This window comes from Lontra canadensis, unplaced genomic scaffold, assembly GCF_010015895.1.
Source record: "Lontra canadensis isolate GAN:19392208 unplaced genomic scaffold, GSC_riverotter_1.0 scaffold9, whole genome shotgun sequence".
Classification (NCBI taxonomy): Eukaryota; Metazoa; Chordata; class Mammalia; order Carnivora; family Mustelidae; genus Lontra; species Lontra canadensis.
The window spans coordinates 30,877,957-30,893,077 of NW_022631003.1; the positions used below are offsets into that span (position 1 = coordinate 30,877,957).

Consider the following 15,121-nt stretch of genomic DNA (forward strand, 5'->3'; position numbering starts at 1 on the left):
TAATTCCATGTAGGTTAACCATAGTGATGTAGCTGAACATGAACAATATTGCCCTTGAATAAGCTGAGCACTATCAAAGATCTGTCATATCTGAATATGGCATTCCCACAGGAAAGGAAAATTCTCCTCAGTTGTGAACATCCACTCTGTTCAGGATCTTTGGTACATTTGGAGTGTAAGAAAATAATGGCACAATAATACAAGTACTATCAAAGGAAAGATTTTCACCAAACAAAAGAAAAGTTAACCGGCCATGATATGTAACAACTTTCTAGAAAACCAAAGTAGATAGCTCTTTGTTCTCTACAAGTCCATTTCCATGATCAGAAGTTTGACATTTAAAAAAATAGTTTAATAAAAATACACCAGTTCTACAAGCAGCCTTCATGGTCATTTCTTAAATTCAACTCACCATAATCAAATCAAAATAATGCCATGTCCTCTTGTTAAAAAAGAAGTCCTTTTTGTCACAAGAAAAGCAACTTTACATTTTATATAATACATCTCCCTATGAGTATACAGACTACGTATATAAAGGTCATCAGTATTTCTGAATGCAAAGTAAATATATTAGTGGAGTGCTTGAGTGAAGGTGTTAAAGTTCCTCTTTAGTATAAACTTGTCACTCCCGACTGTGCAGTTTGTGAAATAACATGATGATAAATTCTATTTTTTAAATAACCAGTGTATTTCCTTTTTAAAATTTCTTAAAACCATTACAGAAATTGTCTTCATGTCTGTTCATTCTATAGACGTCCAAACCAATAGGGCAAGTATTCTAACACCGACTATGGAAGATGGCTTTTTTTGATTATCTAGACCCATAAGATTTGCAGTAAAACAGCAATACTGCAGTGTTACCTACAGGTTAGCCTATGTTGCTTTAAATGATATGTTTCTCCTGAATTGATCAGAGGTGTTACAGTACAAAGCCACAGCACACACAGGCAGAATGGACCTTAATACGCGTGTAGGCAGTGCAGTTAAAAAGGGACGTACATTTCTTTTATTCCAGTACCTTCGTATAATAAAGTTAACAAAAATAATAAAATATTAAAAAAAAAACAAAAGCCAGCTGGCACTGCCAACCAATTCCTGTAGTAGTCTTAGAAATCCTAATCCTGTAGAATTTCCTCTTGTAGTCATAAGCACCACCGTCTTCGGGAGTATTTCAGTGTATTGTTATCTACGCCAAGCAAGCCTGGTGATGCAGCTACCTGAGTTCTCTTGGTTGTGGGCGAACGTGATCTTTATTCATAATTTTCCAGGTTTCATGTAGGTGGGGATAGAGCCACGCTGAGTCAACCCTTCAAACCTTTTATAGGTATAATTGAGAAAAACCCAGTCTTTGGATTTGTAGTCCGGTTCTGTGGTGTTTGGCACTAGGAAAGATGGGAAAATTAACCAAGAACAAAGGAATTTCATTAGTGACCCTGTAGGCATCTTTACAGACTGTGAAGTGTTAGTTTTGTCATAGATTATCTTACCTGGTTGTAAAATATCAGATTCAGGAAAGTCATCGAAATTTGAAGTATCATCAATGCTTTTGATTTCTATAGGGATCGCTGCTGGCCTTTCCCTATAAAAAAAGGATCAAGTAGTAGCATGGCAAATTTTCTTTAACTCTTTGTTTTCCAAAAACAGTTCTAGTTGCAAATTCTGCTTCCTGATCTATAGATAATAGAAGAGTCGAGAGAATTTATTGTGGACTTGAAAACTGTGAAGTGGATGTCATAGTTGAGTGTAATATTTTCTGAAAACATGACCATTTACTTGGAATTTTTATTTCTTTGTACCCAGACTTTCTCATGCTGTTTTGTTTAAAGTGGAAAAATAACAGCTAATGAAAGGGAATGTAGAACAGAAGAGATTTTGTTCAAACAATTTAATAATTACATAATGCATGCTGGCTATTGTGTGTACTGGATTCTAGCTAAACGATTCAGGAAAGAATTCTTCTACTAAAGGATCCATAGATTAAAAGTCATTTGGGAACGTCTGGCTGGCTCAGTAGAGTGTGTGACTCTTGGTTTCAGGTTCATGAGTTCAAGCCTCACACTGGGTATAGAGGTTACTTTAAAAAATAAAGATACTTGAAAAACAAAAAGCGCTTTGGGAAATTAAGGGGGGCAAAGGGACTACACATTTGCAATGAAATCTTAAAACTTTCTGCCATATAAATGTTAAGGGAATCAGGGAGATTAAGTTAAAAAAATCAGTCATGAAACTATCTTACCATGCTAACAATGTTTAAAAATAGGAATAGTTAAAAGAAGCTATCCATTTTTATTGCTTCTATTTTTTTCAACAAATACTTAACTGGATGTATTAGGGGACAAGTGAACAAAGCCAGTTACCTAAAGTCCCGAGTATTCTTCGCAGAATCATTCCAATTCTTTATACTTAATGTAATAACTTAATAAATGTATATTACTTTAGTGACAAGAACCGGAGACTCTGGTGTCGTTAACTAGCAGCGTGACCTTAGGCAGGCAACTCCTTGCTCTGTGACTATTTCCTTACTATCAAAGCAAGAGATTGCACTAATGGGCTCTAAGCGTCCTTCCAACTGTGAAGCGGGGAATCCTCATTCTGTTCAGTGAGATGAGGTATACAGTGTAATGCAGCGTATCAGTTAAGAACCAGGACACCCAGGGGTCCAATTCTAGTTAGAAATTCTAGCTGGAAAAAAAAAGAAAAAAGAAAAAAGAAATTCTAGCTGGATTATTTACTGGCTGTGGCACTGCAGGCAAATTACTTCTCTGTGCTTTAGTTTCCTCATTTGTAAAAGAAACATCATGATGGTACCTATTTTATAAGGTTTATTATGAGGATAAGATAAAAAATGCACATAAAGTCCTCAGAACAGTGCTGGACATAACAATAAGTGGTCCAAACAAATGAGTTGTTATTACAGCAGGTCGAGTGCCTGGCACACTGTGGGAGTTCCCGTGAAGATGTGCCTGGAGCCAGTGACACATTAGCTGTCTCAAAGGAGGGGCAGATGCTGGCCAGGCAGGGCAGGAGTGGGGACAGGAATGAGCAGAGAGAGAAGAGCATTTCAGGCAGAATGAAGAGCAAAGGGCAAAGCCCTGAGATGAGAGGAGCAGAACGACCCTCGGAGATGCCACTGGGACCGATGAGGGTAGAGCCACACCCCCCAGGCCTAAAAGCAGTGCCTTGGCCTTAATTTTATTCTAAGTGCAAAGGGAAGGAAGAAAAGGGTATGATCAGTGTTATGTTTTAGAAGTCTCACTGTGTGGAGAGCCTCCCAGAACTACTGAAGGTACTTTGGCCACAAACTGAATTAAAGGCCGATGCTTACAATTAACGACTGCAAGCAAATTCTTAAAAGTTACTTGCATCATTTCACTTTTCTCACAGTGTTTAAAAAAAGCGACTGTGTCTTCTTATAACTTCATAAAGAAGATGGTATATTAGAGAAAGGAGCAGTATACAGCATGACAGAACAGGACAAAAATGAGGGGTTATCGTGTGAAATAAAACTACATCCCTGTCGTGCGGACATCAGCTTGCATCCCGTAACTCTGAATATAAAAATCGAAACAGGTGCACAGTAGGTGGTTTCCCCTTTACATTGGGCATTTGCTAAAACCAGTCATTTAGCTATATTCTCACTTCTGTAGTCCAGAGAACACTGGTTTAATAACACTGTAACCGCACTGAGTATTTAGCAGAACCAGAGACAAACTGATCGCTAAACCTAGTAACAACAAACGTTTTACTTAGATCTCTCCCGTTGGAAGCCTATGAGCGTACCTGATGTGCCCCCAGTCTACACCTTCAAAGAAAGGATGACTTTTTATTTCTTCTACTCCACTATTTCCAATTCTGTTTTCAGAATCAATACAAAATCTAGAAAATGGAAACAGAAATGATCATATGCAAATTACATATACAGTATCCTATCTGCATTTTTTTCCAAACATTTCATTTTTTTCCTCTGTTTACCGAAGTCAGCTCTGTTTTTTGTGGGAAATATGGGAAAGAACAGAAATCCTCTGTAATTGCACTGTACAGAGAGAACCACTATAAACAGTTTGAAGCCATTTCCTTCTAGTCTTTTATTACAATTTTTAAAAATATGTGTTAGTACAGTAGTTTTACGGTGATTCTTTTCATTTAATATACTGAGAAAACTTCCCAAAATCATGATATATTTTTCTTTAACTTCATATTCTAAAATTTGCTTGTGGAAATATTAGTTTATTTAGCCAGTCCACTCTTGTTGAACACTTAGTTTTCAATTTTTCATTACTAAAAACATCATGATAAACAGTCTCCCTACATCTTTACACACATCAAATTGTCTGCATAAGCAAAATTCCTAGAATTACTGGGTCAATGGTCATATACAGTTTAAAGATTTTTGATAATATGCTGTCAATTAGCTGTTCTCATAGGTTGTCCCAATTTATATTCCTTGCAGCCGTTCACAATAATACCAAACTTCATCTTAGTGGAGAAACAGAATGGAATCCTTTGCTTAGAAATAATTTCATATATAGACTTGTGATAGGCACTGCTACTAGCGATTTATTTTCTCTTTTCTCTTTAACGAAATAGGTCATTGCGTACCAACAGGAGTGGCCTTTGAAATGATACAAGACACCGTCCCTCTTCTTAACTCTTACTTTTACTGCATGCTTCCTTTTAATTGTTTGCAGTTTTTAAAAAACACATTTTCTTTATTGATCTCTTTGACTGTATAGATCAGTAGTGGTCCTTTTCCTCCCACAAGAATAAAATGGGCAATTCAATCTTTTTTAGGTACCTGTGAAGTTTCAAAATACCATAAACTCCCCTAGGGATTTAAGCACTAACCTAAGAATTAAGTCCTTGGCTTTCTCAGATATAGGTACCTCTGGAGGAAATACCAAAGTTTCTTTCCAGTTCATCACTTTTCTATATGTTTCTTGAGGAGTTTCAGAACAGAAAGGTGGATATCCTGCATATGAGAGAAAATACAAGTTTTATCATCTTTAATAATCAAATATGCTCTACACATACTGTGTATGTGTCATAGGGAAAAAAATAGCCAGAAGTGCTCTATTCAGCAATAAAAAAATGTCACCATTCATCAATTTATAATAAAATTGCTAATATATAATATATTAGCAATATATAATAATATAAAAAAATATAATAAAATTGCTAATAAAGGCAATAAAATAAAGGATTCAAAGCATTACCCCCTTTATCCAAAAGGCCACGTAGATGCAATTTTGACACATGGGAGTTCTGGTTAAATACCCTGTTCCTGAACTGCTACAGAGCTCACTGGTATTTATCATTATTGACATTGGGAGATGTCAAGGAGTTCAGACATTTTAGCCCATGATATCTGTAATACGTTCCATCCGTGGCACTCATGGAAATTTCTATAGTATATACGTAAACAAATGATAAGACATACCTATTAGCATTTCATACATAATCACTCCCAAAGACCACCAGTCACACAGCTTGTTGTAACCAGTCTGCATGAATACTTCTGGAGCAATGTAATCTGGTGTCCCAACTGTGGAATATGCCTGCCAAGGAAAAGCTTATCAAACCAGCATTCTTAAATATTTGTTAAAAGATCTGAGTATGGCTCATTATTGGAAAAAGCAATACAGCAGTTAATTTTGCATTAATACTTGTTTCACATGTTTATCATGTAGAAAGCTTAGTGACAGGTACCGAATCAGATAATATGTTATTTAAGATATGATTTCTGGCTGCCCACCACCCCTTCTCCAAGAAGCTCAACTAAATTATTTATATATTTAGCCCTAAATCCTGTGAAAATTAATAGAAGGACAGCTCACAAAAGTGGCCTCGGGGTGCTAGAAGGGGGAGCTATGCTGCTGTACTCCTCACTGTCAATTACAGACCCCATCGGAGGAATCATGAACAGGCAAAGAATCACCTAGTGGGCCCCAACAGGGAAAGATGTACACTGCGTCTCCTGTGCAAAAGCAGCTACCCCTGCAACTCAGCCAAGGAGAGACCTTCACCACCCTCAACTCCTGCTTTGCTCCAGTGAACTCTTGTTCAAAACAGCCCCTTTCAAATCCTCCTTCTTCTCTTAAAATACAAGTTCTCTTCTTTGTTTGTTGGAGTTGCCAATGGTTTTGCCACAGCTTGCCTGTCCCAAATTGTGATTCTCTGTTATTCCCGAATAAACCCACTTTTGCTGGCACAATAATTGTTTCATTTTTAGGGTTAGCCATCCATTTCAAAAAGAATAAAGAGGCTGAACCCAGTGGGCCGGAGTCCACCACTCACTACTAATGTGAGTTCTTGGACAGGCGACTCAAGCACTCTGAACCTCGGCTTCTGCTTACAGGAAACTGTAGTAATCATACACAGTTGACAGGAGGATGAAACAAAAGGAATGTGCTTTGGAAACTACAACCTGCTGTATATATAAACATCAGGTATTTTTATGATAAACCTAATTCCAGGGCACTGCTTATCGATCAGAAAGCAATGAAGTGTTTCATTCTTAATTCATATAAAATCTTACAAAAACGATTTCTTTACGGTAGTTGTTTCAATTAAGGGCAGTTATGCCAGGGACCATTTGAAAATGTGTGCCAGCAGATTTTGTCATTTCAAGGACCTGAGGGTGGCAGGAGGTGGGGGTGGGGGTGGTTGCTGATGGGCATTTAGTTGGCAGGGGGGATATAAGATCCAAAGGATTTTCCTGCCCAAAACACTAAGAGTCCCCTCTACTTCTCCCTTGGTAAATAAACATTGATAGAAGTCATGATAATGGTCACAAGAATATAAAACATGACAACAGGAATCACCCGTGAATACTCTGTTAAGTCGAATTCCCACCATACTTTTAAGCAGTATTCACTTTTCCCCTTAAAAGCAGGAAATACTGCAATGCTTCTCTCAGTGGTAAAATCTAATCTGAAAGTGGCACATTTAAAAGTAGAAGGAAGTTTTTTGTCATGAATTCATAGCTCCATAGTTTTAAAATTCTTTTCCTCTAACTTTCAAAAACACTGAAATGTTTTATGAGCACAGGAAGCTTATAGTTAATTACTTGGGCCACTGACAGAATGAGTTTGACCAAGCAAAGTCTTATTATTTGGTTGGAGAGGGTATTGGATTATTATCGTCCAGTCTGTTAACCTCACCCAATACTCAGAGGGAATGCTAAATTAATTTCCCTTTCATCACTTGGTTGAGTTTAACAGATATTTATAGAGTGTCTGTATGTGCCGGGCGTACAAGAGATCAAGAAAACAAAGTCAAAAGGCACATTCCTAACCCTGAGAATGTGCATGGACCTAATTAATAGAATAAAGGAAAGAGGAAAAGGGGCAAACAATTCTTATAATTGCTAAGTAATAAAGGAGAGACAGTGTGGGGCAAAAGCAGTTTTATTCTACTTCCATTTAAAGAGTAAGTTTATCTGTGGTAAAGTCTGCTTTCTAATTTTATTTTATCTGTTTTATCTGTTAATATGCCAAACTTCTTGTTTACCTTGTCTATAAAGTCCTTAGAAACACACAACCACCTTACTTATGCTGATTGGCGGTTGTTTCAGAACAAGTATGAAAAATGGAACACACAAGGCATTCACTACAATCACATTCATCTCAGTGAGTTTTATATTGTGCTAATTACTAGTAAACAGGCTGCTTAATTATAGGTATGAGCCATAAAATGCTATAAAGTTAAATCGTAACGTAAATATCAGCATTCACTTTTCAGGCAAGGAAATGTTACAGAGAAACTAAGAGAACTATGTGACCCCAGAAGCAGTTCTATCCTTGCTACAAAGTAAGTACTAATCATTGTGAAGATACAACATGATCAAGCAAAACCCGAAATTTTAGGACCACTGGCTGACTTACCAGCTGTCTCCTGTTCTTCTTCCATGTTTCTGCTTTCCTCTTTGAGTTCATGTTCTGAAATGCTAATTTCAACAAGAGAGAATTGTAATTATGAGGGGAAAAACTCCACCAAAAAACAAATTCACATACATGTAAATATACTGGTTTAAGGAATGAGGAGAGGAAGAGAACTTTCAGTGCTCAACAATGCTGAATTAAACTAGCTACACTATGTCACACAGAAAAAAAGAATCAAACTTACAGAAGTCACTTGGCGGGTTATGTGTAAGGTTTCTATAGAATTCAGTCCTATGAGCTTTCTTCAATCCCGTGCATAAACCAAAATCAGATAATTTTACATGACCCTATAAAAAAATCCAGTAAAATCAAGAGATTATATTAACTTTGAAACAAAAGCCTTAAGGCGGTCATTATAAAAATTCTTAGCATTATAAAAACTCCTACAGGTGGTAAGTAAAATTATAAATATTTGATGATGACGAATGTTAAAAGTAGAAAATGGAAGAAGACAAAGACAGCCATCCTCCCTTGATGTCATTTTCACTGCCAAGTCTTTCCCGTCACATCATTCTATGACATCACATAGTTGAGCAATAATATAAATGGTAGTTGCCCATTCAATCACAAAATCAGCTCTATTATTCCATTAAAATAATCAGCAACCCAATAATTCACCAGTTTCTTCACATACCTTGGCGTCCAATAAAAGGTTGTCTGGTTTAATATCCCGATGGATGAAACCCAACTGGTGGATTGCATCAATTGCTAGAACAGTCTCTGAAATGTAGAACTGTGTCTCCTCTTCTGTCAAGGTATCTTTCTTCATTAGCAATGTCATCATGTCACCTCCATAAGGGAAACCAAATATCATGTATTAGAAACACGTCAGGCTTCCTCTGTATCTGTACAACCTCTGCCTAATTTCTGCATTGTACGACCCACCCAGTAGACCGCCAACCATCTCTAGGGCCAAGTAAAAAAAGAGTCACTGCATTAGCAAAAGTTTCACGACATCTGATGATTTTTAAGGTAGAAAGCAGGTGATAATGAAGTAATATCTACCACTCAACATCCATAATAAATTGCTGAGGAAAATATGCTGAACTGAGGAAATGAATCAGAGTAAGCACACCTGGAAATGGGATAGAGTCTTTCAAATTCAAGTTTCAAAAATGTTCAGAGCTCTTCAGTCCATCAAAAATAGAAAATTATCCCATCAAAAGACATTCTTTTATTTTCAAGGAATTTTTTCTTTAAAAAGGGGCAAAGAATAAAAAATGGTGAATTTAAAACTCAGAAATGACAACTGTTAATATTTTTTATGATACTTTGAGTCTTTTAAAAAAAATGTAGAAGTGTTCTCTGTCCTCCATCCCATTTTATTCTGCTTTCCCTTTTTGCTGAGTAACCATTAGTGTGGACTTGGTTTGGTGGGTATCCTTCTAGCTTATTTTTAAAATATGTTTTCATATACATATATCTTAATCTATGAAATTATGTTCTTTCATATTTTTTAAAAATTACATAAATGGTATCAACTGTACATATAATTCCCCAGCTTGCTTTCTTACCCCACTGTTTCTGAGATCTTATTGAAATGGATAGAGCTCCTGACTTTTAGCTGCTGTAAAATATTTCAGCACGGAATTATGCCACATTTTATTTATCCATTCTGCTGACGGACATTTATCGTGCTTATGGTTTTTCATGATCCGAACAATGCTTCTGTGGTCTCACAGGTCTCTGTGCTTGTGTCCAAGAGAATCTCTAGGGGCTACGCTAGTTCTAAAACTGCGGGATTGTAGGCCACATGCCCTTTCAGCTCCACTGGTATCTATGAACTGCTCTCCGTAAGAGTCAGAGATTAATATAGATAAAAGAGAGGCCAGTTTCTCCCACAGTCTCATCAGAAACAGGTGAAATGGTAGCTCATTTTTGTTTTAATTTGCGTTTCCCTGAGTATAAGCAGAGTTGAACATTTTCCTATGTATTTACAGGCCAGCCAGAGTTTTTCTTCTATATGTTATTTGCCCATTGGGTTGTCTTTCTCTTTAGTGACTTACTGTTCTTAACTCTAGACTTGCAACAATCTAACTAACTATACCCTGTTGACTAGACTGATACTATTTAAAATGTGCCAAATGTATTGCTCCTTCAAAATAATCTGATTTGTGGTAAAAATTAGCACTATTATGGGAGGAACTACAGGAAAACCATGACTGCTAGGAATAGAAGAAAAAACCTAAGCAACAGGATAATAATTACATGTAAAGATGAGCTTGTATCAGTCTGTCATTGCTATTATGTTTGTTTTTACCTCCAGGGAGAAATTCCATGATCAGATAAAGGTTCCTCTTATCTTGAAAACTATAAAACATCTTCACTACCCAGGCACCATCTGCTTCTACCAAAATATCTCTTTCTGCTCGGATATGGGCCACCTAGATGAATGTAGTTGGAAAAAATGATTGCAACACATTACACATCTTTCAAGTTGACCTCTTAAGAGACCCATCCAGTTCCTTAACAATCATGAAGGAAAGAGGGAGTTTTACAAAAGATGTGAAATACATACACATGTTCATATCCTCATTATATATACAGAGTCTCAGGAAATCTTTTATCTTTAGGCCTGGAAAGGTGGGATCCACAGGTATGTTACAGAAAGCTGACGCCTCTGAGGTAGGAAAATGATTAGTCCAAAACTTTCCAACCAGAATCCTTCTTCACCAAGGATCCTGGCTTTGTTATACAAATTTCAGCCCCTGGCCTTTTTTTTTTTTTTTTTTTTTTTGAATCTCAAGCAGACTCTGTGCTAAGTGCAGGGCATGATTTGGGGTCAGATCTCATGACCCTGAGATCAAAACCTGAGCCAAAACCAAGAGTCAGACACTTAACCAACCAAGCCACCAGGTGCCCCTGGTCTGACTTTTGAAAGTTAAGACTAGTAAGCAATGCCTTAACAGGTTGGTATAACAAAGTCAGGATCTTTAGCAGACTGTTTTTAACTGCTATTAGTCAAAAAAAGGGCCTTATGTGATTTTTAAACATTTGGGTTTTTTTTTTTAACAAGTAGAAACATTTATAATAACTTTGTATTATCTTGACAAATATAACTATATTATTTTCTGAAATATAAAAACCTCTATAATATCTATTAAAATGATCCACAGCAAATTAGTGTAACTTTGGGGGTTTTGCTGCTGACTTGTCAGACATACAATTACTATGGATACTTTTATATGAACATTTTATAGACTGAAAAATTTTATAAACTGAGTAATTTATTGGGTTGGTATAATCAATTTTCAGATGTTTTGCATTAATATATTTATACATTTTCTCTTCAAAGATTAACAATAATATTTGATTTTATCCTTTTGCTGTTCTTATTGTGCATTATTATGAACTCTGGCCCAAAGCACATGAGAACCCAGATTTCCTAAGCCTTTTCACAGTAATGAAATATGATCTGCTTAAAATGTCATAGTTGGGATTACTGTATTTATTACCTAGTACAATAAATGCTCTGAGATCAAAGCACAGGAAAAACAGTTGAAAACTAAGAACTTGTTTTCTGGCATGAATAAAACTTTACAATCTCTCTGGATCTGCTTCATAGAGTGAACAATGGTATCAAAATTCCTACCGATGGTTTTTTACAAAGCATTGTAAGATTAGTAAAGGAAAAACCTTAAACCTTTGATGCTGAATCTGCTGCTGTCAGGAAAAGTTATGTCATCAACTTGGCCTGATTGTTTTTAAATATCTTGAAGTTAGATGACAGGATGTTTTTAAAATGGGTCTATGTTTTCAAAGAATAGGAAGTTATCACACATAGTACCACAATATCAGGGAAATAAGTTGCTACTTTGTGGACTGGTTAGTATTAAAGTAAATGTAATTAAAAACTTCACATAATAACATATTAGAATTGAATGGGAAAAGGTTTCCTAAAATGAAATTCAGGGGTTGCAAATGCAGATTAAAGGGGCCAAAACAGACTTGATGTTTGGGCTCCAGTGAGATTTTTCCCTGCATTCAGGAATGAACAGTGATCAGAAGCTCTTCAACTTCTGGCAAAATATTCTAGATTAGTGCCGTCCAAAAGAAATACAATGCAAGCCACAGACTTAGTTTAAAATTCTCTAGTAACCACTTAAAATATAAAAAGAAACAGGTGAAATATTTTTAATTATATATAGTTTATGTAACTCCATGTACCCAAAATGTTATCATTTCAGTACATAATCAATATAAAAATTATTGAGTTTTCTTTGGTAGGAAGTCTTCAAAATTTGATATATATTTGCCATTTACAGCATATCTCAATTCAGACTAGCTACACCCAATAGCCACATGTGGCTAATAAGCTGAAGACTATAGCTGGAACAAACTGCTCCTTTTGTCCCTTTTCCAAAACCCTATCCAGGACTAATCCCATATGGCTTGGTTAGATCCTGTTTATCTCTTTGTCTCTGAGGTTCTACATCTTGACCCAGACCTTTATTCTTACCATTATCTGTAATTCTCTAATACACTGTAATACTTCGACCTTCCTTGAGTTCCAAACCAGCCTCTTCCCTATGGAATTGGCATGTCTTCAAAAAAGTCCTCTATCATCTCACCTCTGGACAGTTCCTTCACCTTGTCATCCTAATTGATGATTCTTCTCATCAGGCTGTTGACAGTTCTGTCTCCCTGCACAGTGAGCTCTCAAGAATGATCTGTTCTCCTCTCATGCCTTATGTGGCGTGGGGGTAGGTTTTCTGCTCATTCTCATGCTGCTTCCATACCACTGTGACACTCTTCTTCTCCACAGTTCCTTGAAGTGCACACTGTGAAACTCCATCAGCCATCATCTATCCTCATGGCTATCGTTTACAGAGCTCCTGGGCAATTCCTCTCACTCACTCATAACTTCAGCTCCTGGCTATCAACTTCCTTTCCAGTTTCTCCATTCATGGATAGATTTCAACCTCCATAAGGGTGAACCATCAAATGCCCTATCTACTGACTTCTTCCTTGTCTACAATGATCTCTTCTGCCTCTGCACCTCAGCCACCCATGGTAGTTGTCCTAGCCTTCTCATTAGCTAAAACTGTACCCCCTCTAAAATCTCCATTTTGAGGAACTCTATTTCCACCTTTCATCTTCCAGATCTCTTATTCTTATATTTCAATCTCCCTTCCATGGATTCTACAACTTTTTCTCTATTACTCTCCTCATAATCTCGTATCTTTTTCTACCCAGCCTAGATTTCATCATTATAATCACTCTTTTTGCAAACACTCTGAACTCCCTCATCCCCTTCCTCCCTTGTATTTGCCTGGCAAAACACCAACCCTAATTAGACTCAAATTTCTGTCTATTCTCTACCTACCCCAGAGCAACTAAGTATTCTACAGAAAGGTCACCCAACTATGCCAACTGGTTTCGTGGTACATTTATGACTGCAAATCTCAACAGGCATTCAACTGTATTTCCCTGGCAAGTCTGCTTTCCCACCCTTTAAGTCAATAGTTGTGACTATTTCACAAATTCTCCCTCTTCATGCCTCCAGCAAGCTATCCGTCCCTCCTCTACTCTGAGATGATGACCTCACTTATTTGCACTCAGGCAGAAATATGGTACCTGAGGCTGCTAGGTCAACCACCTGCATTTGTTCCCATTTTCTCTGCCTCTTCTTCCTGTTTTAATGGATAGGTACACGTACACTCCTATCAAAGATCAACTCTTCTTTTTCTTTTTTTTTTTTTTAATTGTATTTATTTATTTGACAGAGAGAGAGAGAGAGTGAGCAAAAGCAGGGGGAGAAGCAGGCAGGGGGGGAGAGGGAGAAGCAGGCTCCCTGCTGAGTAAGGAGCCTGACACAGGGCTCGATCCCAGGACCCTGAGCTGAAGGCAGAAGCTTAACCCACTGATTCATCTAGGCACCCCAACTCTTCTGTCTTCCAGTGTATTCCTATAGTTATCCTCCCTTCTCCTGGACCTTCAATTTTTTTTTTTCTAATGCATTCTTCTCATCAGAATCAAAACATTTCCTGTCTTTAAAAATAAAAAGAAAATCCTTTTTACCTTAAGTCTCCCTTTATAAATCTGTTCTTTGTTCTGCCTCACATGAAAGATTTATTTGCACTCACATTCCCCACTCTTTGCTTTCCATTTTTCTATCTCACCATTTCAGTTAGGCTTTTGCACTGCAAACCACTAGAAATGCCCTTGCCAAGTTATTAAAAATCTCTATATTGTGACATCCACTGGCTTGTCTTCCTCTTGTACTCTCTTAGCAGCATTCAGCTATGTGGAACACTTTCTTCTCTTGGCTTCCATGACACCATGTTCTCTCAGTTTCCCCCACCTAATTAGATGTTCCCTCTTGGTCCCTTTTGCTGGCTTCTCTTCTGCCTTTTGTTTCCTAGGGCTTGTATATAGGCCCTCTTTCCTTCTCTATCTAGTTTTCTAGGCAATTTCATCTTGTCCCCAATAGATGGTCAATATATTGATGGCTTCCAAATTATATATCTAGAGAAACTTCTCTCCAGATTCCAGCAACTGTGAACTCAATATCTCTTGGATCTAACAGGCAGCTCAAACTCAATATGCCACAAGGAGAACTCCTCATTCCCGCTATCTCCAAATGTTCTTTCTTCAGTCTTTTCTAAATCAGAAAACACCACTATCATGTATCCCATTCTTAAATGAAACTCTAGGTATTATCCTGATTCTTCCATTTTTTCCTCACTATCCTCACCCATCCTCTCATCCCCCAATGTACAGGACACCACAGGAAATCCTGCTGGCTCTTCCACTAAAACATATACTTAATCTGTCAGACTCTTCTTCAGCTTCTCTACTGTGAGCTACAATCCTATCCTGGCTGAAAGTGGTTCACCAGTTTCTAAATCACCTTCTCTGCTTCACTTCTTGTTTTCCCCATCAGCAAGCAAAGGGATTGATTCATCTTTGTAAAACCTCAATCAGACATACCATTCCCCTGTTCAAACAAAAGCGTCTTCCCACTGCATTTAGAATAAAACCAAAACACTCTATCTTGGCCTTCTCTCCGATCTGCTCCCTTTCTACCTCTCCTACCATTCTTTGTGCACTGAATTCTAGCCACAATGGCTTCTAGCCTCAGGACCTCTGCATTTGTGTCTGGATATTTGTTCTACATGATCTTTTCTGTCATTCTTTCTCATTATTCCATCTTTCATCAAATATTCTCTCTTCAGAGA

At 37.3% G+C, this 15,121-nt stretch overlaps 1 protein-coding gene across 2 annotated transcripts in view; it reads right to left on the reverse strand.

Annotated features, from left to right (window-relative positions):
* Positions 1–330: 330 nt before the first annotated feature.
* Positions 331–15,121, reverse strand: part of STK38L (serine/threonine kinase 38 like) — an 81,721-nt gene continuing 66,930 nt past the window's right edge. For both annotated transcript variants that reach the window (XM_032855204.1, XM_032855203.1), the window contains exons 6-14: positions 10,201–10,324; positions 8,575–8,729; positions 8,125–8,227; positions 7,884–7,945; positions 5,438–5,555; positions 4,846–4,969; positions 3,781–3,876; positions 1,488–1,579; positions 331–1,382 (exon numbers count right to left, since the gene is read on the reverse strand). In XM_032855204.1, coding sequence (XP_032711095.1) covers positions 1,255–1,382; positions 1,488–1,579; positions 3,781–3,876; positions 4,846–4,969; positions 5,438–5,555; positions 7,884–7,945; positions 8,125–8,227; positions 8,575–8,729; positions 10,201–10,324 — 1,002 coding nt within the window. In that variant the 3' untranslated portion in view covers positions 331–1,254. The remainder of the gene's footprint in view (positions 1,383–1,487; positions 1,580–3,780; positions 3,877–4,845; positions 4,970–5,437; positions 5,556–7,883; positions 7,946–8,124; positions 8,228–8,574; positions 8,730–10,200; positions 10,325–15,121) is intronic.